Source organism: Siphateles boraxobius, unplaced genomic scaffold (genome assembly GCF_051911475.1).
Source record: "Siphateles boraxobius isolate OS27281-9 unplaced genomic scaffold, OSU_SipBor_1 5, whole genome shotgun sequence".
NCBI classification, from domain to species: domain Eukaryota; kingdom Metazoa; phylum Chordata; class Actinopteri; order Cypriniformes; family Leuciscidae; genus Siphateles; species Siphateles boraxobius.
In genome coordinates this window covers 30,316,295-30,340,489 of record NW_027509141.1, presented here as the reverse complement: position 1 = coordinate 30,340,489, position 24,195 = coordinate 30,316,295, and the positions used below count along the sequence as shown (strand labels likewise).

Sequence of the window (24,195 nt, the reverse complement as noted above, 5' to 3'; positions counted from 1 at the left end):
GAATGCACATGCGGACCCCTGGACATTGCTTTCATTGTGGACAGCTCTGAGAGTATTGGTGCTTCTAACTTTGCCATTGCTAAAGACTTCATTGTGACGGTAATGGACAGACTCAAGTTAAGACAGGTAGGTTTTTTCTTTTATAACTATGAGACTCATTAACACTTCAGTTAACTGTCAACTTGGATTTATTGGGGCTGTAATCATGATAGACACTGAGAAAGACACAATCCCCGTCATATTCCGATTAGTTTTAAACCGATATGGGTTTCAATGGTTGATTCTTAAATTATTACATTTGGTCCCCTTTAATCTTGAAGATGTGGTGGTTACATACTAGATGCATGGGCTCTTCTAAATGAATTCCACTTTATAATGATAATAGATGCATTTAAGTTGAGTTTCCTATTTATTTTTTGCAGTTTGGTGCCAATGAGTCTCGTATTGGCGTGGTGCAGTACAGCGGTGCTAGTGCTCAGGAGGTCGTACAGCTTGGTGACCCCAACATTAAGACCCTGACAGACTTAAAACAGTATGAAATATCAGTGTTCGTTTGTTAAAAGCCATAATCTGCACACATGGCAATAACAACTTCAAGTTACTCTTCTTTGGCTTAAAGGAATTTGTTTCCTCATCAGATGAGCTTGCATTTTGTGTGCATGTCTGGCATTGTGTCTGAAGAAATATAGAAAAATAATCTTCCTGTCCTTCACTTTAGAGCTGTGAAAGAGTTACGCTGGCTAGCTGAAGCCACGTACACCGGAGAAGCTCTGCAGTACTCGCTAAAAAACATGATTAGCAAGCTAGTGACGGAGAAGAGTGTGATCCTTATCCTAACTGATGGACGCTCTGACACCATAAGGGACAAAGAGCCCCTAAACGTGCTGTGTGGCAAGGGACTGAAGGTAAACCTAATACACTTGGACAACAAATAGGAAAAACGTGCCTCTACTCCAAAACGTACCTAGCATACAGTACAATTCACTGCAGTTTTCAGCTAAAATAAACCCTAGTGAGAGTAAAACACCAACAACTTGTATTCCTGTTCACACACATTCTGATTACGGATCAGATTATTGATTAATAAACAATACTATATGACCAGGGCATTTTGTTTGTTGAACTGTTGCGATACCATTTCCAGATTCACGTTCATCTGTTTCAGATAAAAATGAACAATACCACTCATTAAATATATTTAACTTTGAAAGTGTCGCGAGGCATGCAAGAAGCGTCGTAATACAACTTGCAGAAATGTTGCAACAGGCACGTATTTCCAATTAGCCTGGGTGGAACTTGGGGCTAATGAGCTAACGTTGTTCTGTGTATCTTTGAGGATGAAGTGTACAGAAACTGTTTTCACAGAAATGTAATTCATTATTCAATTATATGAATCTAATATGCTGCAGACATTATGTCATGATGTTTAGTTAGGGAGAACTTGTGATTCAATGACATTTCATGTTATTGGGATACAAGTATGGTCCCATGAAATGAGGTTAAATTAAATTCACGACCAGAAAGGATTTACTGGTAGATGGGAACCTAGACTCACTTCTGGTTTCTGGCAGGTTGGTGGCGTTGGAGTCGTGGACTATGCAGAAAGGAGCCCCAATCGAGAACAGCTTGATGAGGTTGTGTGCAAAGATGATCCCAGACAAGGTTTCTCCTTTGTCTTGAACAACTTTGGTCTTCTTCTTGATGACAGTTTCCTGCAAAACCTGACTGAGAAAATCTGTGAAGGTAGGTTAAATACAGTATCTGCTGCAGATTTAGGGTGCTTTGTGAGTTCTGGATCAAATTTTGAGAAAGCCCTATTTACTACATTGTGCTTTTTTCACAGACAAGAAGTGTCCCAATTATACTTGTCCAAGTAAGTATTTATTTGAGAACACATTAACCAGATTTGTCAGCATTTTGACCATTAAATAATAATGGTTACACCCTTTTCCTCTTCTCCAGTTTCATTTATTGACAACACCGATGTCCTCATAATGATGGACAGCTCGGCCAGCGTGGGCTCCAAGAACTTCGAGATGACCAAGGATTTCTCAGGGATGCTGGCTAAGCGTTTTCTGTCAGCAGAAAGAAGAGGCTTCCAGGTGCGGGTTGGCGTTGGCCAGTACAGCAACAATGCCAACTTAGAGGCTGAGTTTTCCTCAAACGCCACCCAGGTGGTGGCTCAAATCGCAGAAGCCAAGTTTCAGAGTCAAGGTACGCAGGTAACAAACGCTCTCAACTTTGCCATCGAGCGCTTCAGGGGTGGCAGGACGAGGAAGAAGAAGCTGCTGGTGTTTTCGGATGGTCGTTCCCAAGGTGTCAACACCATCCAGATTGAGAAAGCCGTGGAGCAGGTGAGCAAAGCGGGCATTGAGCTGTACGTACTGGCCGTGGGAAATCAGGTGAACGAGGCACATCTGCGCACCCTGGTGAGCCGTGGCCGGCCGTATGACAACACGTACGCCTACCGCCACCTATTCAAAGTACCCGACTACCGCTCAATGGTCACTGGGGTCTTTTACCAAACTGTCTCCCGCAAGATTTCTCTGGAGTCGAGGGGGTGATTGGGTAGTGGGAGGGGTCCAGGAATAAAGGGGGTCTGCAGCAGTATAGCCCAAGCTTTGATTGTTTTAGTCTCGCTTTTATTTTGTAAAAGACAGTAAATGATTATGTCAAAATTCTTAAAAAATAATGCCTCTTTTTTATGACACAAGTCTTTGTAAAGTATAGGGATTTATCTAGTCATTCCACAGTTTACGTCAATTCTTTGAGCTCTAGTGCTTTGTCTATATGACTGTATTAAAGTTTGCTCTCCATAACTGCCAGAAATTAGCATTAAATTAGGTTGAGGGGACGAAAATTTATTATTTCAGTGTTCAGGAGCTGAAATCTCTATGATGATGCAGACTTAGACTCGATATATATAAGGAATGTTGCATTAAAATGCAGTGAGACATTTATATCTAGCAGCCAGGGTCCAAAATAAACACATATCCTGTCTATCTATCTATCTATCTATCTATCTATCTATCTATCTATCTATCTATCTATCTATCTATCTATCTATCTATCTATCTATCTATCTATCTATCTATCATCTATCTATCTATCTATCTATCTATCTATCTATCTATCTATCTCTATCTAAAAAAATCAAAAGGAATTGCATTTATTTTGGACCCTGCATGCTTGAAACAAGTCAATTCTTTATTTTCATTTGTCTGTGGTACACTTAATTGTTTGCATTAAAAGTAAAACTTGAATATAAAATTGGTGCTACTAATGTAAACACTACACTAGCTCCTTTAGTTATTCAAATGCATGTTTCTTCGAAATAGCTCTTCATGCCTTTAGACAAAGAATTTACCAATAGGTTTCTCATATCAGAAATGTATTTGAGACCAGTTTCGGGGCTATTGTAAAGGGATTTGAAATAAAGGATGCTACACCCCACCACTAACGCCTCTGTCATTTGTCCATCTTGAAAATAAGCTCCATGCGCAAATTCCACAAACAATCCTGAAATGCTGATGCTGGATGCAAGATGCTGTGGACGATCAATGTGTCAATTTACTTCCTACAGGATGTCTTTAATAGCTTTTCTTAGTAATTTATCTAATTTTTCTCCTTGCATATGCCACAAAAATTCTGATGAAACCATTTATTTACTATCTTTCATCAATTTATGGCTACTGTACATTTGAAAATCTGACTTAATGCAATAATAAATCATTTTTGCACTCTGTATTTTGTGTCCCTTAAAATATCAGTGTTGAAAAACGATTTGAGATATTCTGTTTATCCCATAAGAAATACATCCTGGAGAGGATGAACACTTGCTGCTTGTTCACATTGAATGGGATTGCCTATAAATTTGTACAACGGCAACATATCAATGTATAACGCCAAGTCTCCACATAAAAAACATCCAGTTAACAACCACATCCCCCTGACAACATGCAATATTTCATTAGAGATCTGGCTGTGGTTTTTCTATGTGACTTAATGCATTCCTCACCCAAAAGCAGCTAAGAACTGATATCATCTGACAAGGCCATTTAAACCTGTCCATAAAATTCCTGGTTAGAGAATAGACATGAAACAGGGCAAAAATGCACTTACCAGCCTAATGATTCAGGATACACATTTCTGTGGACCAAGGCTGAATTTATTTGATCAAAATACCGTAAACACAGTCATATTTTAATATATTATTATGGTTACAGTATGTGTACTTACAGTGTACAGCAGTTACCCAAGAAAGTGCTGGTGACATAAGGTAATTACATGGTTTAAGAAATAGGTTCAGGGTTAGTACCTATAGTTATAAGCCATCACTCCAGTCTTCAGTGTCACATGAACCTTCAGAAATCATCAGTCACTTTTTATCAATTTAATGCATTCATTCCTAAAAAAATATCACTGACCTACACTTTTATTTGTTTATTTAAAGCTAGTATTTAATGTTCTATATTTTCCATCCCATGACTTTCTCGTCTTTTAAGAGCCAGGTGAATCAGATCGGTGAATGCCATGAACTCCTGGATCAGTTTATTCAGTATCCCGAGGTGACAAAGCATGAAGTGTGATTCGCATTGCTGTAAACAGATCACATGTGGATTTGTTTTAGCCATTGTACAGTTTCTCATTAATCCTCATTCCCACAGAAAAGATATTGAAGAATAAATGTGATACATTAAAATAATAGTCTCACTAGATTCCTTTCAGGTAAACAAAACACTTAACATTTGCATTTGCAAGAGTTGCTTAAAGACTGGCACCCTGTCCATTCATCTATCCATCCATCATTAACATCTGTTAGATGGTAATGAACCAATGCTTTAAGACAACAAACATTTCATGCAAGTCTATGAGAGGATCTGATTTTACATTCCCGCTCCAGTATATAGTACGGATTTGGATTGTATCTTTCCACAAACTTCAAGTTTACCCATTACTAATTACCACATTTAAAAACGTCACCTCTCAGCTTCTCATAAGCACCATGTGAAGACCCTTGTACAGTTAGTGTCGCCACCTTCAAAGCAAGTGTGTTAAACCTACGAGGTCATTTCGGGTTTCAGCCAACAAGACAAACATCCAAAAATTCACTTTAGATTAGACTGATTATAACCCTTGCTGGAGCCATAGCCTTTAACACAGAATTGATTCATTTAAATGCTCATATTGTGCACGTTTATCATAAATATTGGTTTTGGAAGCTTAACTTAGATATTTAATATCGCCATCCAGGCATGTGAAAACAGGACATAATCCAATTGGAGAGAAAACACTGATTCTTTGAACAGAAGTGTGTAAAAGTTCAGTGTGAAAGTACACCTTAGTTTGAATGACACCCCACGGGCCAAATAAAAAGCAGACGAAATTGTCACCAAAAAAAGCATTAATTGTTTTTTTTAATCATAAATTAATAAACTTTTATGAACTGATATTATTTCCAGACCAGATTCTTCCATCTGTAAAATAATGGATCCCTTACTTTGAACGTTTTGATGGAACATAAGTTTCTGATCTGCCTAATATTAGCAGATTTGATGCAAATGTAATGTGTTTTCACTTTTTTTCTTTCTTTCAGCTTGCTGTGGTAAGTCCTAAGACTTCAAAGTATATGATAAATATTTAAAACTGTTTTATTTAGTGTTCTGCAATGCCATCTTCCTTAAATACATGTTATTGAAGAATGCACATGCGGACCCCTGGACATTGCTTTCATTGTGGACAGCTCTGAGAGTATTGGTGCTTCTAACTTTGCCATTGCTAAAGACTTCATTGTGACGGTAATGGACAGACTCAAGTTAAGACAGGTAGGTTTTTTCTTTTATAACTATGAGACTCATTAACACTTCAGTTAACTGTCAACTTGGATTTATTGGGGCTGTAATCATGATAGACACTGAGAAAGACACAATCCCTGTCATATTCCGATTAGTTTTAAACCGATATGGGTTTCAATGGTTGATTCATAAATTATTACATTTGGTCCCCTTTAATCTTGAAGATGTGGTGGTTACATACTAGATGCATGGGCTCTTCTAAATGAATTCCACTTTATAATGATAATAGATGCATTTAAGTTGAGTTTCCTATTTATTTTTTGTCTCGTATTGGCGTGGTGCAGTACAGCGGTGCTAGTGCTCAGGAGGTCGTACAGCTTGGTGACCCCAACATTAAGACCCTGACAGACTTAAAACAGTATGAAATATCAGTGTTCGTTTGTTAAAAGCCATAATCTGCACACATGGCAATAACAACTTCAAGTTACTCTTCTTCGGCTTAAAGGAATTTGTTTCCTCATCAGATGAGCTTGCATTTTGTGTGCATGTCTGGCATTGTGTCTGAAGAAATATAGAAAAATAATCTCTGTCCTTCACTTTAGAGCTGTGAAAGAGTTACGCTGGCTAGCTGAAGCCACGTACACCGGAGAAGCTCTGCAGTACTCGCTAAAAAACATGATTAGCAAGCTAGTGACGGAGAAGAGTGTGATCCTTATCCTAACTGATGGACGCTCTGACACCATAAGGGACAAAGAGCCCCTAAACGTGCTGTGTGGCAAGGGACTGAAGGTAAACCTAATACACTTGGACAACAAATAGGAAACCGTGCCTCTACTCCAAAACGTACCTAGCATACAGTACAATTCACTGCAGTTTTCAGCTAAAATAAACCCTAGTGAGAGTAAAACACCAACAACTTGTATTCCTGTTCACACACATTCTGATTACGGATCAGATTATTGATTAATAAACAATACTATATGACCAGGGCATTTTGTTTGTTGAACTGTTGCGATACCATTTCCAGATTCACGTTCATCTGTTTCAGATAAAAATGAACAATACCACTCATTAAATATATTTAACTTTGAAAGTGTCGCGAGGCATGCAAGAAGCGTCGTAATACAACTTGCAGAAATGTTGCAACAGGCACGTATTTCCAATTAGCCTGGGTGGAACTTGGGGCTAATGAGCTAACGTTGTTCTGTGTATCTTTGAGGATGAAGTGTACAGAAACTGTTTTCATAGAAATGTAATTCATTATTCAATTATATGAATCTAATATGCTGCAGACATTATGTCATGATGTTTAGTTAGGGAGAACTTGTGATTCAATGACATTTCATGTTATTGGGATACAAGTATGGTCCCATGAAATGAGGTTAAATTAAATTCACGACCAGAAAGGATTTACTGGTAGATGGGAACCTAGACTCACTTCTGGTTTCTGGCAGGTTGGTGGCGTTGGAGTCGTGGACTATGCAGAAAGGAGCCCCAATCGAGAACAGCTTGATGAGGTTGTGTGCAAAGATGATCCCAGACAAGGTTTCTCCTTTGTCTTGAACAACTTTGGTCTTCTTCTTGATGACAGTTTCCTGCAAAACCTGACTGAGAAAAATCTGTGAAGGTAGGTTAAATACAGTATCTGCTGCAGATTTAGGGTGCTTTGTGAGTTCTGGATCAAATTTTGAGAAAGCCTTATTTACTACATTGTGCTTTTTTCACAGACAAGAAGTGTCCCAATTATACTTGCCCAAGTAAGTATTTATTTGAGAACACATTAACCAGATTTGACAGCATTTTGACCATTAAATAATAATGGTTACACCCTTTTCCTCTTCTCCAGTTTCATTTATTGACAACACCGATGTCCTCATAATGATGGACAGCTCGGCCAGCGTGGGCTCCAAGAACTTCGAGATTACCAAGGATTTCTCAGGGATGCTGGCTAAGCGTTTTCTGTCAGCAGAAAGAAGAGGCTTCCAGGTGCGGGTTGGCGTTGGCCAGTACAGCAACAATGCCAACTTAGAGGCTGAGTTTTCCTCAAACGCCACCCAGGTGGTGGCTCAAATCGCAGAAGCCAAGTTCCAGAGTCAAGGTACGCAGGTAACAAACGCTCTCAACTTTGCCATCGAGCGCTTCAGGGGTGGCAGGACGAGAAAGAAGAAGCTGCTGGTGTTTTCGGATGGTCGTTCCCAAGGTGTCAACACCATCCAGATTGAGAAAGCCGTGGAGCAGGTGAGCAAAGCGGGCATTGAGCTGTACGTACTGGCCGTGGGAAATCAGGTGAACGAGGCACATCTGCGCACCCTGGTGAGCCGTGGCCGGCCGTATGACAACACGTACGCCTACCGCCACCTATTCAAAGTACCCGACTACCGCTCAATGGTCACTGGGTTCTTTTACCAAACTGTCTCCCGCAAGATTTCTCTGGAGTCGAGGGGGTGATTGGGTAGTGGGAGGGGTCCAGGAATAAAGGGGGTCTGCAGCAGTATAGCCCAAGCTTTGATTGTTTTAGTCTCGCTTTCATTTTGTAAAAGACAGTAAATGATTGTCAAAATTCTTAAAAATAATGCCTCTTTTTTATGACACAAGTCTTCGTAAAGTATAGGGATTTATCTAGTCATTCCACAGTTTACGTCAATTCTTTGAGCTCTAGTGCTTTGTCTATATGACTGTATTAAAGTTTGCTCTCCATAACTGCCAGAAATTAGCATGAAATGATGTTGAGGGCACGAAAAACTTATTATTTCAGTGTTCAGGAGCTGAAATCTCTATGATGATGCAGACTTAGACTCGATATATATAAGGAATGTATCATTAAAATGCAGTGAGACATTTATATCTAGCAGCCAGGGTCCAAAATAAACACATATCCTGTCTATCTATCTATCTATCTATCTATCTATCTATCTATCTATCTATCTATCTATCTATCTATCTATCTATCTATCTATCTATCTATCTATCTATCTATCTGTCTGTCTGTCTGTCTGTCTGTCTGTCTGTCTGTCTGTCTGTCTGTCTGTCTGTCTGTCTGCCTGCCTGCCTGCCTGTCTGTCTATCTATCTATCTATCTATCTATCTATCTATCTATCTATCTATCTATCTATCTATCTATCTATCTATCTATCTATCTATCTATCTGAAAAAAATCAAAAGGAATTGCATTTATTTTGGACCCTGCATGCTTGAAACAAGTCAATTCTTTATTTTCATTTGTCTGTGGTACACTTAATTGTTTGCATTTAAAGTAAAACTTGAATATAAATTTGGTGCTACTAATGTAAACACTACACAAGCTCCTTTAGTTATTCAAATCCATGTTTCTTCGAAATAGCTCTTCATGCCTTTAGACAAAGAATTTACCAATAGGTTTCTCATATCAGAAATGTATTTGGGACCAGTTTTCGGGGCTATTGTAAAGGGATTTGAAATAAAGGATGCTACACCCCACCACTAACGCCTCTGTCATTTGTCCATCTTGAAAATAAGCTCCATGCACAAATTCCACAAACAATCCTGAAATGCTGATGCTGGATGCAAGATGCTGTGGACGATCAATGTGTCAATTTACTTCTTACAGGATGTCTTTACAGTAATAGCTTTTCTTAGTAATTTATCTAATTTTTCTCCTTTCATATGCCACATTTTTTCATCTTTCATCAATTTATGGCTACTGTACATTTGAAAATCTGACTTAATGCAATAATAAATCATTTTTGCACTCTGTATTTTGTGTCCCTTAAAATATTAGTGTTGAAAAACGATTTGAGATATTCTGTTTATCCCATAAGAAATACATCCTGGAGAGGATGAACACTTGCTGCTTGTTCACATTGAATGGGATTGCCTATAAATTTGTACAACGGCAACATATCAATGTATAACGCCAAGTCTCCACATGAAAAACATCCAGTTAACAACCACATCCCCCTGACAACATGCAATTTGTCATTAGAGATCTGGCTGTGGTTTTTGTATGTGACATAATGCATTCCTCACCCAAAAGCAGCTAAGAACTGATGTCATCTGACAAGGCCATTTAAACCTGTCCATAAAATTCCTGGTTAGAGAATAGACATGAAACAGGGCAAAAATGCACTTACCAGCCTAATGATTCAGGATACACATTTCTGTGGACCAAAGCTGAATTTATTTGATCAAAATACAGTAAAAACAGTCATATTTTGATATATTATAATGGTTACACTTTGTTTTACAGTATGTGTACTTACAGTGTACAGCAGTTACCCAAGAAAGTGCTGGTGACATAAGGTAATTACATGGTTTAAGAAATAGGTTCAGGGTTAGTACCTATAGTTATAAGCCATCACTCCAATCTTCAGTGTCACATGATCCTTCAGAAATCATCAGTCACTTTTGATCAATTTAATGCATTCATTCCTAAAAAAATATCACTGACCTACAATTTTATTTGTTTATTTAAAGCTAGTATTTAATGTTCTATATTTTCCATCCCATGACTTCCCTGTCTTTTAAGAGCCAGCTGAATCAGATCGGTGAATGCCATGAACTCCTGGATCAGTTTATTCAGTATCCCGAGGTGACAAAGCATGAAGTGTGATTCGCATTGCTGTAAACAGATCACATGTGGATTCGTTTTAGCCATTGTACAGTTTCTCAATAATCCTCATTTCCCCTAGAAAAGACATTGAAGAACAACTGTGATACATTAAAATAATAGTCTCACTAGATTCCTTTCAGGTAAACAAAACACTTAACATTTGCATTTGCAAGAGTTGCTTAAAGACTGGCACCCTGTCCATTCATCTATCCATCCATCATTAACATCTGTTAGATGGTAATGAACCAATGCTTTAAGACAACAAACATTTCATGCAAGTCTATGAGAGGATCTGATTTACCCTCCCGCTCTAGTATATAGTACAGATTTGGATTGTATCTTTCCACGACCTACAAGTTTACCCATTACTAATTACCACATTTACAAACTTTACCCCTACGCTTTTCAAAAGCACCATGTGAAGACCCCTGTGCTCTACATTAAGTGAAGTTAGTGTCGCCACCTTCACAGCAACTGTGTAAAACCTACAAGGTCATCTCCGGTCAGGGCTTCAGTAGCAGCGATGTAATCTCACCTTCATCTGTTGAGGTTTTGCCATAGTTCCATTTCCTTTCCTAACTCTAGGGAGCATGAAACCACAGCAGCCATTAAACTTTTAAAGAATATTTTTTTTGCAAAAATGTTAGTTTGTCTTGACCACAACTTTGAATTTACAAGAAGGAATCTGTTTCCGCTTTCTGTTTTCATGGCAGAGAAAGACTTTAAATTAATACTTTTATTCAGCAACAATACATTAAATGGATCAAAAGTGATAGTAAAGATATTTATTGAAATGACAAAAATATTAAGCGGCACAACTAATTTCAACATTGATGTTAATAAGAAATGTTTCTTGACCATTACATTTTAAAAATATAGTAAAATAGCAAACAGTTATTTTAAAGGTAGGAAAGGCAATTTTGGAGAGGCTAGCAATAGCTGTCATTATTCCTGTCTTGTGTTCTCCTTGTCTTGTGTGGACTTTTGTTATTTCCTGTTCTTTGTCCTTTGTAGTTTTTCTTGTCTATTAGTCTCTCCAGGTGTTTCTAATTAGCCGCGTCCCCTTGTTGTCTTGTTTAGCTTGTTTGCCTGTGTTTTTAAACCTCTGTGCTTCAGTTGTTGTTTTTCGGTTGTTGTTGCTGTTGCTATTTCATGTTCTTGTCCTGAGTTCTATTGTTTGCCCCTGATTACCATCTATTGTTTGTTTTATTAAAGTAGTGCTGGCATGTGGATTATCTCTCCGCTTTGTTCCTGCCTAATCATTACTGAACGACTGACCCAAAGATGAATCCACATGCAAGCACTACTTTAATGAAACAAACAGGTAATCCAGGGCAAACAATAGAACTCAGGACAAGAACATGAAATAGCAACAGCTACAAGCAACAACGACCGACAAACAACAACTGAAGCACAGAGGTTTAAATACACAGGCAAACAAGCTAAACAAGATAACACCTTGAGAGACTAATAAACAAGAAAAACTACAAAGGACTACAAAACATTACACAGAACAGGAAATAACAAAAGTCCACACAAGACTAGGGGCTGCGTTCCAGTCCAAAATTGACATGCCCTTCACTCACTAACTTCCCTCTGTCTCGTTCACTCGGATTTGCGTCATGCTTACGTTGCACGAGTGCCCGTAATTTGTCCGTAAAATTGTATTTACAATTTTTTTCCCTTTAAGAATTTGTTTAATGCAGCATCCAAATGTATATAGGTGTGTTTGTGTTGTTTTATATTAAAAAATCGAATTAATATACCATAGAGTTATTTTGGTGGTAGTGATTAGACGAGCTCTGCGGTGACGTCACAATCATATTGCATTGTGGTATATGGAACTGCCTGAAGTGTACATATGAAGTAGACTCGCTCCCTCGGTCAAAATCGAGGGAACGAGGGTCTGTCCATATAAACTTCCCTCGTCCACTTCATGAAGTGGAACGCACTTCAAAATGGCGGCAGGGATTCCCCCGAGGGGAAGTGCTTAGGGAAGTTTGCAAGTGCGTGTCTAAAAGTGGACTGGAACGCAGCCAAGGAGAACACAAGACAGGAATCATGACAATAGCAAGCTTTAAATGATTAGATCCCACCCTCCCTTCAGAGCGTCTCCACTACAAAACACATGAACGCACACAGCCAGAGCAGATTCAGCATTTTTTTTTATCAAATAAATGCAGACTTTTTAAGAACATCATTTATTTTTTCAAAACTGACTGCTAAGAAAAAGCTTTCCCAATTGGAGTCTTACTCAGAAAAACTCTGCAGCTGCTAAAACATCCAAACCCTATTCAAATCCACCCCCCCCCCCCCTCACATCAGGTAAATTCAATCTCCTTTTACAATTCTTTCTGAATATTTGACTGAACCAGATCAGCTTTTTATTGTTAGCAAACCTTCAGTTTCATAACACAAAGACATTGAGCCTTGAGATGTTGGACTGATTTCAACAAGTTTCATTCTACATGTTGCAAGATTTGGTGTTACAGTCCGCTTATTATAATTGGTGCAACATGGGTGGCTTTGGGAGCTTAGAGTTTAATACTGTAATATTACTAGTTCAATATTCTACCAAATCATGCCTGGAGCACCACATACATGCCAAACCCATTCGGCGTTCGCCCGATCCTACTCGTTTGAAATCCCACAGACGAGCACTGAGGCCATGGGAACTGAGTGTTTGGAGGTGTGGGAGGGGTTTAAAGAGCGAAGGCAAAGAGGTTTGGTACACTGTGCCCAGCTAATGACTCCCAGCTGGCTTTGAACAACTGAAGGCCAACATCTGGAGGCATGTGGTCACAGAAATATCTCAGTTAGGATGCAAGTCGCCTGCAGAAAAAAAGCTGAGGTGAGGTAAAGATGACAGAATGAAAACAAAAGAGGAAATATGTGTAAAAAGACTGGATTAAGCAAATATATGAGAGGAAATTGAAACTTATGTTTTGTTTAAGTTTGGTTCAAAGAAGTGGGCATGAATAGAGAAAAGGGAGGATAAGAGAAAAATGGTGGGAGACGGGAAGGAAAGAATTGTCTTGAAAGGCGTAGCAGGGTAATCCCACAATGCACTGTAATTTGCTTGAGCAATGAGAGCTGTGAGAGCTCCATAGTGGCAGTTTAGTTTAGTTTAAACAAACTCCGGCCAATAGTGAACCGCAGAGCCGGGATACCAAAACCACTGTTAAACACTTAATCACTTAATGCGTTAAACACGCAATCTTGTTACAGCTCGTAGGAGAAGCTGAATCACAGGCTTAAATTAGGGGGAGGGGGGACTTACTTTATTCAAAACACTTCATATTATTATAGTCATGGATCATCACTAACATAATGGAGTCATTACATTGTGATCTATTCTGAATAATTAATCATTTAACAAACTGAATATTCACTGGGAAATCAGCCTGCTTTACTGATTAATGATGGAATGGAATTACTGACTTGAAATTATACTTTAATTGTTGGATTGAATTAAGATGCTATTCATGGAGTAACTTGCATGGAGTAACTCAAGGAAATGTGTCTCATTTAAGCGAAGGTGAACATGTTACAAGAGTCATTTTCCAATCAGAACTGTAATTAGAATGCATTTGAAATTACAATTCAATACCTGGATTTTTAAATTGAGGAAGCAAACAGTTAAAATTCCAAGAAATTCATATAACCGCAAATCTCACAAAAAATAAATTTTTAACAGATTTTTTTAAATAGTTTTTTTGCTTCAATTCAAAGTTTGTTGTGAATCACCTTGTAGCTGGTCGGTTTGGTTATGGATTGTAATTCTTTAACTAAGACGTTTTAAAGGTCCCTATGGGAAAAAATTGGGAAAAGTACTTCAGGAACCAAGCCGGCACTAATGCACTCTATTGCTTTTCATTAAATTCTACTTCCTGTTATTGCAATTCCACTTCCTGTAGGCTGTAGCCAATTCAATTAAAATTCACACATGAAAAACTAAAGGAGAACCAAGTCTTAAATTATGAATTTTTCACCACCCTATTGGTAAACAATAACCATAGATACAGTCGGCAGCTTTTATATATGAAATATTAGATCTGCGCAGGACTATCTTGTTCTATAGTGTGAGAGGAAGTTCATTGGTCAGTGCCAAGGCCAACGACCACCCGCTGAGAAACGTGAGTTTTCATCGACTCCCTCTTATTCTCCAGAGACTTCATAATTTGAGGTTGCGTTCAGCCTTAGTCAAACGTCATAAAATGAGTAATGAATATGTCTTCCTAAAGATCTGCATCTGCATTAGCCAAAATATCAGTTAAAACACCTCATCAAATTCGACCGGTCTCTGTTTAACCTGGCCTTAATGTGAGCGCAACCCAACCGACTAACAAACCACACTGTGTTTACAATACACAAGTAGATGACTCAGTGGAACCGTCAACACACACGGCATGCTTAAATAAGGAATATTCTGTGAATATGTTTTGCATTATGTTCCCATTGAGGCAATCTTTCCCAATTGAGGGCATGTCGATGTTCTCAAAGGGAACCACTGTTCTGAAGCTCTATCCAGCACGAGTAATTGGTTCGTGAGAAGTAGAGAGCGTTACGTAACAGTTTATGCTGAATATAAACTTGTAATTATTGGGAATTGTGCTGTATGCCAATTACAATATCACATATCTGGTTTTGAACAGCAGACTAAATGTTATCTTAAGCTAAATGTCATAGTAAACTATGATTCGTCTGTTTCGCCTTGCTTATTAAAAACAGATCTGCGTAGTAGGCCTACGGGTGCACTAAAATGACGATATTCTTTTTTGTTGTGCTTCTGTTTTTCTAAACCTGTGGTTTTGTTTGAATAGGGAAATTGGTTCTGCGACTAATTCCAAGATTTCAGAGGAACTCTGGATTCAAACATGGACACACACACACACACACACACACACACACACACACACACACACACACACACACACACACACACACACACACACACACACACACACACACACACACACGTCATTTATCAGTTGCACAAACATGCCATTTTTCTTATTTATCCTTTTATTTTCACCAGGAACTTCACATTTCAGAGTAAAGAGTTCTTGTAAGTTCTTCAGAATGACAGACAGGGGGCCAGTTTTCCGTTTAATCACGTACGGAGTTGTATGGATAATAAAAAACAATGCTTTTGTAAATCCTACAGTAATAGCATAAAGCATAATTATGAGTTTTTATCATAATCATAATTATGTTTTTATCATAATTTGAATTCAGCTTAATTACTTTTTATGCCATAATTATGATGTTATAATTCTGACTTTTATGTCAATGATTTTTGTCAATTAGGCTACTTTCTTTCCGCAATTATGACTTTATATCTCATAATTTAGTCTTTGTCCCAATTATGACATTTTAAACAATCATTTTAATAATTCATATTGCATTTTTTCTCATAATTAGGACTTAGTATTGTCATGATATTGACTTTTTATAATATAAATAATAATAATAATATATCTATTTCTCAGTTTTGAGTTTTATGTCATAATTGACTTTTTGTCAATTATAATAGCCATAATTCACTTTTTATCTCATAATTTCAAACTTTTTTATATTAATAGTTTTTTTCTTTTGTCAATTTTGAGTTGAATTGAATTTTTGGAATTTTTATTCATATGACTTTTTATGTCATAATTTTGAACTTTTTTAAAAAAAAATGCGATGTCATCTTTTTTTCTCATAATTATGACTTACTATGTCAAAATGTTGGACTATCTCATAGTTTTTATAATAGTCTTTTGACATTTTTTACTTTTTATCTCATAATTATGGCTTAGTATCTTATAATGTTGACTTTTTATGTCATAAGTTGCCTTTTCATAACTTACTTTTTATGTCATAATTATGGCTTAATATGTTGAAAATGAAAATGTGACCTTCTATCTCATAATGATAACTTAGTATATCATAATGTTTTTTTTTTCTTATTATGTGTCAGAAATGAGCTTCTATAAATAGCATGGTTTACAAAACAGAAAATGTGATCATATATAGGTAAGGTTATTCTAGTAGAGTTTTTCAGCACGGTCTTGTAGTTTTTTGTTTGTGAGCTTGTAACTGGAGGGAAGTATGGAATCATTCTTGCAGTGTTAGTCATTCAGTGCCTCTGAGACAAAACAGACTCAGTCCCTCCTCATTTAGACCCCTTCCATCCCTTTTTTTCCTCTGTTCCTTTCTCTCCTTTTTAAGGAAATATGCATGCGTCGCCAAGAAACATGGAAAAAAAACCATTGCTGTTTCACAAGCACTGCCTGTTTATTCTGCAGAAGTTGAGCTAAAAAGATTTTTTCTCTCTGCTAACTCCACAATGCATGTCACTTCACACGGGTGCTTGACATCAGAATTTTTCCAGAGAAAAGCTAATCAGATAAAGCTCCAGAGTCCAGACTGTTTCACTAGGCTACTTCAATTCTGCACATTTGAAATACATCTCTGGCTAATCTAATGCACATGATTTAAAATGGCTGTGTCAGATTGAAGACCCTGATGCGAGGGTCAATGTATAAACAACCCGCACCCGACTCGGACCGCAAAAAAAAGAAGAAAATATTGTACCCGACCCGCTCTGAAGCGGCACTAAAAGACTGTTTTAAAACTTTCACAAAGACCTCAGACAGAAGACACAAAGCCTTGTGAATTTGTGAAATGAAAGTGAATTTGAATGAAAGTGAATTTCGATTTGTACTTATTGTATCAATGTTTCATCATCCAATTGCCTGGATTTAATAAATAAGAAGTAAATATAGCAGACAATAGATCAGACATGGAGGCGCCTGCACGAGCTCGTCTCATAAATTAACCGAAACTCAGCGTATAAGATAGCCTACTTCACAGACCTGAAAAATATATTTCAATCTATATTGAAATGTCTACTTGTAAACAGAACAATTCAAAACGAAAGAAAACTAACTGCTCTCTGCTTAGCCTATCTGTATGAAATGTGCATTTCTCTCTGGCATACTGCGAAGATCGCGAGGCAGCAACGTCAACTTCATCTTTATTAATAAACAATTAAAATGTCTCCTTGCTATATTTGACATATTCATAATCATTCATTGCTTTTCCCGGTTATTTGTGACAGCTTTTAGGTGCTTTATCGGCAGCGCCGCCGCCACCCTCATCATGTTGTTACGTGAACGCGTCCGTCGCCCTAAAGTCTATGGGTTTTTTGAATGGGTTTTTGCTTAATCGCCTGAAATAAGGTCTGTGGTTAACAAAGCCTCTAAATATTTTCACGTTTTGATCTATGACATAAAACACACCAGTTATAACTTTATTGTGTCTGCTTGTGGTTTTTTAACTTTTATATAGGCTTCAAAATGTAGACATTTTGGATTAACTTGTAAAGATTATCTTGATAGATAAAACGTGTAAGGGTCACAACTAATTCAACTATTCAACTCAAAATCGACAAAAGCAAAAACTACAAGTATAAAAAAGTTTGAAATTATGAGATAAAAAGTCAATTATGACTATTATAATCGATAAAAAGTTAATTATAACATAAAACTCAAAACTGAGAAATAGATATTATATTATTATTATTATATTTATTATTATAAAAAGTCAATATCATGACAATACTAAGTCATAATTATGAGATAAAAATGCAATATGAATTATTTAAATGAAAGTCTACACAAGTCATAATTGTGACAAAGACTGAATTATGAGATATAAAGTCATAATTGCGACAAAAATAAATTGACAAAAATCAATGACATAAAAGTCAGAATTATAACATCATAATTATGGCATAAAAAGTCATTAAGCTGAATTCAAATTATGATAAAAACATAATTATGATAAAAACTCATAATTATGTTTTTATGCTATTAGGATTTACAAAAGCATTGTTTTTTATTATCCATAGAACTCCGTACGTGATTAAACAGAAAACTGGCCCCCGGCTCTGAACTTACAAGAACTCTTTCCTCTGAAATGTGAAGTTCCTGCTGAAAATAAAAGGATAAATAAGAAAAATGGCATGTTCGTGCAACTGATAAATGATATGTGTGTGTGTGTGTGTGTTGTCCGTCCTCTCATCATAGAAACATGGACAAAACCCATTGCTGTTTCACAAGCACTGCGTGATTATTCTGCAGAAGTTGAGCTAAAATAATGTTTTCTCTCTGCTAACTCCACAATTCATGTTACTTCACACGGGTGCTTGACATCAGAATTTTTCCAGTGAAAAGCTAATCAGATAAAGCTCCAGAGTCCAGACTGTCTCACAAAGCTGGATGTGTTCATCAATAGGCCTATTACTTCAGTTCTGCACATTTGAAATACATCTCTGCCTAATCTAATGCACATGATTTAAAATGGCTGTGTCAGATTGAAGACCCTGCATGCCAATTTGCATAGATTAATTAGTGCTTCCTAAATCATATTACATGTAAAAAAGGATGCCCAAGTCTTAAATGATATAGGCCTACCATTTGAGATGGATTTTAGACGTGCATTATGCATGCTTGCATGCTACTATTTCCCACTAGATAAAATATTTTTTACATTTTCTTTAATAATTTTTGCCTTGTGACTTTTTACATTTTATCCACTTTTTTACTACAATATAGCAATGAAATATTAATTGACATGATTTTTAAAGTTAAAGTGAACATAAATTCAATACAACAAATCATAGTAAAAACTAAACGATCGTTTACATTAGTGAGAATTTGCAAATAAATGTGTTTAAGTAGGCTATCAGGAAGATAAATATTGACGGTTCATTTTTTATTTAGCCTATTTAGTTAGAGAAAAGTAGCACGGAATACGCAGCTGAATCTGTTAGAAACGTAGATAGGCCTAAACATTTTCTCAACACTTCCTGCCGGACCTCATGAAAATGCGTCTCTAGCAGGCATAACGTTATGATAACGTTCTTTCTGAATGTTCATTGAAAAGTTTTTGTTTTTTTTGCTTGGTTATACGAACATTAAGGGAACACAGCATTTTTTTTTTTGGCATTTTGCAAACATTATGAGAACGTAACTTTTGAATTTTCCTTGAAACACTGCAACTAGTAACATACAAAAAAAAAAAAAAAAAAAAAAACAGACGAACATCCAACCAAAACGTTTCATAAAAAAAGACATTTAATAAACAATGTTTCAAGATGTTTTAACATATTATGTTTTAAGATGTTAAAATATTTCAAGAACATCATTAAAGGCCAGATAACTTTGAAAAAACGTTCTGTTACTGTTAACTTCGAGAGAACCTTGCCGTCAACCAAAATTTTGAGAGCATTTCCTGTTAGCTGGGTTACTAAAAGGTACTTTCGGATTATTAGCAAATTAAATGGTTTTAGTGCATAGTATAAACACGCAACAGCTAAAATGTTTATTGTTGCAAGCTGCACAGGCAGAATTGAGAAGCATGTTTGGATACAAGGCAGTATTGAAAAACTTGGTAATGTAGATTAAGAAAAAGATAATAAAAAGAAAAAAAATCCTAATTGTAAAGTCCTAATTTACGGTGACCCAGTAGCGCGCAACAAACGTAATTTAAAAAGCAAACATAAGTTCACAACACAACGAAATTAAGCCACAACACAACGAAATGTGTCCACAAGGGAAAACGTAGAAACACAACAGAAATGGGCCACAACACATCAGAAATAAGCCACAACACAACGAAAAATGTACAACACAACAAAATAAAGCTGTAACACAAAGGAAATGCTCCGGACCGCTAGAGGACTCTCGGAGCGTGATAAAGTTAGTTTTTCTTGTTTTAACAGTATGTAACTAACCATTGTGTATTCACAGCCTGATCTCACGGCAATTCGTATGAATTTTACGAGGTGGCTAATTTGTACGAATTCATACGACCTAACTCGTCCGAATTAGTATGATTTTTGCTAAATCGTACATATTTTATGAGTTGCCCAATTCGTATGAATTTGTACGAATGACCTACCCCTGACCCCGCCCCTAAACCTAACCATCACGTGGGTTTAGACAAATCGTAAAAATTCGTACGAGATAGATCTGTGTTCAACAAAGAGTTGTGACCCTTACACGTTTTGTCTATCAAGATAATCTTTACAAGTTAATCCAAAATCTATACATTTTGAATATAAAGTTTAAAAAACCACAAGCAGACACAATAAAGTTTAAAAAACCACAAGCAGGTTATAACTGGTGTGTTTTATGTCATAGATCAAAACGTGAAAATATTTAGAGGCTTTGTTAACCACAGACCTTATTTCAGGCGATTTAGCAAAAACCCATTCAAAAAACCCATTTAGGGAGAGGGAACCGGAAGTGCTAAAATGCTAACTCACTTCCGCGTTTTGGCCTACAAATTAAGTCATAACTTCAGAACTCTATTTGGCAGACGTTCCCTTAGGGATCATGCGGTGTGGTAGTGCTCAAAGCATTCTAGAGTGTGCAGCTAATGCATGTTGGTGATTTTGAATTAATAAATGTCCATACACAATTGTTAGCTACATACTGTTAAAACTATTTGGATTTATTTCGTTGTGTTGTGCAAAGTGCACTACTGGGCACTAATTGCTTTCATATTTTGCTTAAATGCCTTATAAAACAGCTTCTATTTGAATTTGTTTTAATGGTCCTGTATTGTTCCACACAAAACAAGACAAAATAAGGCACCTTTGTACATTTGCATTTGGCACACAAACAAAGTTAGGAAAAATTGCACAAATTATGTAAGAAAATTGTATGCCTTTTCCACCATAGCAACAAATCATAATATACACACAGGCACATACACAATATACACATAATATACACACAGGCATTTAAAGGAATGGTATAGGCTAATGCCCTTTTCACAAAATGTGAAATAAGCATTTGATGTCCCCAGAGTGTGTATGTGAAGTTTTAGCTCAAAATACCGCACAGATATTTTTATATAGCATGTTAAAATTGTCACTTTTTGAAGGTTAGCAAAAACGCACGTTCGTTTTTGTGTGTGTCCCTTTAAATGCAAATGAGCTGCTGCTCCCGGCACAGAGGGCGGAGCGTCAACTGCTTGTTTTTTTAGCAGCTTTGATTACCACACACAGAAAATCACTGAAAATTTCAAAAACGTTTAGTTTTTTATGTTCAAACCGGAGTCAGACAAAGATGAAGAGACTCAAGAAGAAGTGACAACATGTAGACAACATTTCTGAATGGCTAGTTGATTAATTTATGTATCTTATGTGTAGTTATATTTTTGTCATTGATTATCATATTCTGTCATGATAACCTATAAATCGTGTTCCCGGGGGCGGGGTTTAGTGTTAGTGATTTCACTAACCTGTAAGGAATATCGTGTCCTACAAGCCGTTTGTTGTAGCCTAGTCCTTAAACAGCAATTTCTTTAAAAGAATATTTCCCTTTGCTTTGAACTTTGAGCGTTGTAACTGCAGATGTTGTTTATGCTCAAACAGCAACATTATACACTAACTAACATTAGAAAAGTGAAATCATAATCAACCACCCCTTTAAATATTGCAGTTTAGTAATATAACCAATTAACTGTGCTTTAATTAGTGATGCTTGCTACTTAGGATCATACTTTGTGGTGCACTCTTAAAAATAAAGGTTCTTTGTTGGTGGTTCCATGAAGAAACTTTAACATTCAGAGAATATTTTCATTGCACAAAAAGGTTCTTTGTAGTGGAAAAAGGTTCCTTAGATTATTAAAATGTTCTTTACAAAAAAAGGTTCTTTGGGAGACCAACATTTTTTATTTTATGGCATTGCTGTCTGTGCAAACCGGCTTTTGGAACCTTTATTTTTAAGAGTGTGTCAATTGGAACAAACTTCAATGTGTAACTTGTGCTGCATCGAATGATATACCTCAAATAATTTTTATCTGATTGATTAACACTGAAGGCAGGAATCAAGCTAGGAACTTCTTTTGACATCCCAGCAACCATGAGCAATATGGTGGTAAGATTTGCAGGTGCAAGTACCACTCATAGTTTCTTCAGAAGACCATAGTCCATTAGTTTCCATCTCTCTTCCTCCTGGATAAAGAGCTTTCTGTGCTGCTTCACTATATCTTTAGTAACCAGGGGATATTTGTGCAAGTGATATGAAATTCCGTGGACAGGATGGAAGATATTTTTTCCTTTCTCTTTTCTCTCTCACTCTCTTGTTCGCCTTTCTCTCCCCCTTCTCATACCCAGTCGTACAGGACACAAGGCAGACGATCAGTCATTTCCTCTTCTCATGTGGCATCATATGAATGTATGCTTTTGAGGATTATAGTAGTTTTGTGTGCTTATTTTTTGTTTTATGAGCAGTTCTGTGTTTACACACATTGAGCCGCAGTGAGTTATTTACAGGGTGTGCACTTACTCATGTTTATGGGAAAGTTTACTGGAATATGAATGATTATGTAGATATCTTTTGGTGTATGTGACTCACTGGACTGCATGGCACACGCTCTGTCAGATGCCTACAATTGGAAATACCTTCTTATGCTTGGCTAATTGACTAAGGAAACAACTACGGCTGTAGTTTTTCAGAATGACAAAAAAAAAAAAAAAACTTGGTGAAGCTTATGAAGCCTCTCAAGAATATGTCCAAGTCATATTTCTCCCTAAAATAACAATAAAATGTAATAAAAAGTATATCTTGCATATATGAAAATTAAGCCCATTTTTATGAACATTAGAATTCTTGCCATTCTGACATTCATGATACATTCATTATTTTGAAGTAGCATTTTCCTTACTGTAATGCAAGATCATCTCATTCTCATCACTGGATTATGATAAAATTGTGATATATAATTCACATGGTAATCATTCACGTTTTCACGTTAACTTTCACATGTTAAAGGTATGGTATGTATTTTTCCGAGAGGCTAGCAATAGCGAGCTAGCTTTGAAAGCACAAGATCCCACCCTGCCTTCAGAGCGTCTCCAAAGCAACGCCTCATCTAAAACACTTGAACGCGCACAGCCAGAGCAAACTATAGAGTCGTGAGAGACACCGTTAAACCAACTCATGTCTCAAAGCACATAACATTACAAAAATAATAACTTAAAGAGCTCTTGTACCACCTGACTGCTGCAGATTAGTGTTGATAGTGTTGCCATTGAAAAGCATAAATTTTAGTCACGAACCACTCCGAGTATAACGTCACGGCTTTCTATTTCTTCCAAATTATGTTATGGTGTGGATCCAGCATAAACTACTGGTTTTAGTTCAGTAGGAACTATGGCTGCTGTTTTTGTTGCGGTACTCGGTGACTGGCGTCTATCTAACGTAGCATGAAATGACGTGTGATGTCTGTGCGAGCAGGGTGTGTGGAGGTATGAAAATACATACGTCGTTGACAGGCGCAGGACATCGAATCATTGCATTCGGACCGCATGCAATGATTGGATAAACATTTTATGGTCCTACGCCTTCCACAGATGATACAGTATAGGGCCTACATAGGCTACATTTAAAACAATGAACTTAGCAATTGCTATAAGGATTTGAATACATTTTCAACCAGCATAACAAAAAAATAAAAAAGTAGGCTACACTGAAAATAATTGGTATTTGGAATACCTGCGGATATATATATGGGCAATTCTTAGACAGTGGGCACTTTCATGTCCTTTGATCACATTGTATAAAAAACATTTAATTTAGAAAAATTCACACTTTCATATAGTTAACTTTACAATGAAAGTACTTTAGGAACTTTTTACCGGTAGTCTACGATGATTTTTTCACCTTTTTAAACATCATTATAGATGCAAATATTGCTGTTTTGTGCTTGTCCCACACCCAGACTTCTGATCTTCAATAATGAAAAAGA

At 36.8% G+C, this 24,195-nt stretch overlaps 2 protein-coding genes and 1 pseudogene across 3 annotated transcripts in view; all 3 read left to right on the top strand.

Annotated features, from left to right (window-relative positions):
• LOC143711797 (collagen alpha-1(VI) chain-like) overlaps positions 1-3,453 on the top strand; it is a 36,110-nt gene extending 32,657 nt beyond the window's left edge. Inside the window, exons 30-35 of the mRNA XM_077203791.1 lie at positions 2-126; positions 423-532; positions 719-905; positions 1,572-1,743; positions 1,844-1,873; positions 1,963-3,453. Coding sequence (XP_077059906.1) covers positions 2-126; positions 423-532; positions 719-905; positions 1,572-1,743; positions 1,844-1,873; positions 1,963-2,564 — 1,226 coding nt within the window. The 3' untranslated portion in view covers positions 2,565-3,453. The remainder of the gene's footprint in view (position 1; positions 127-422; positions 533-718; positions 906-1,571; positions 1,744-1,843; positions 1,874-1,962) is intronic.
• Positions 3,454-6,122: 2,669 nt separating this feature from the next.
• On the top strand, positions 6,123-7,420 carry LOC143712068 (collagen alpha-1(VI) chain-like). The gene is made up of 3 exons (XM_077204287.1): positions 6,123-6,213; positions 6,398-6,584; positions 7,250-7,420. Exons 2-3 carry the CDS (start codon positions 6,471-6,473, stop codon positions 7,418-7,420), a joined length of 285 nt encoding a protein of 94 aa, XP_077060402.1. The 5' UTR covers positions 6,123-6,213; positions 6,398-6,470.
• Positions 7,421-7,526: 106 nt separating this feature from the next.
• LOC143711796 (collagen alpha-1(VI) chain pseudogene) lies at positions 7,527-9,254 on the top strand (annotated as a pseudogene). Its single transcript, XR_013194909.1, has 2 exons — positions 7,527-7,552; positions 7,642-9,254. The product of XR_013194909.1 is annotated as a collagen alpha-1(VI) chain pseudogene (transcript).
• Positions 9,255-24,195: the final 14,941 nt, after the last annotated feature.

Bases quoted from the DNA above. Each gene is read 5' to 3' on its own strand.
- LOC143712068 (XM_077204287.1), top strand. From the start codon at position 6,471: ATGATTAGCAAGCTAGTGACGGAGAAGAGTGTGATCCTTATCCTAACT. The intron at 6,585-7,249 runs GTAAACCTAATA...GGTTTCTGGCAG, and splicing joins TGTGTGGCAAGGGACTGAAG to GTTGGTGGCGTTGGAGTCGT.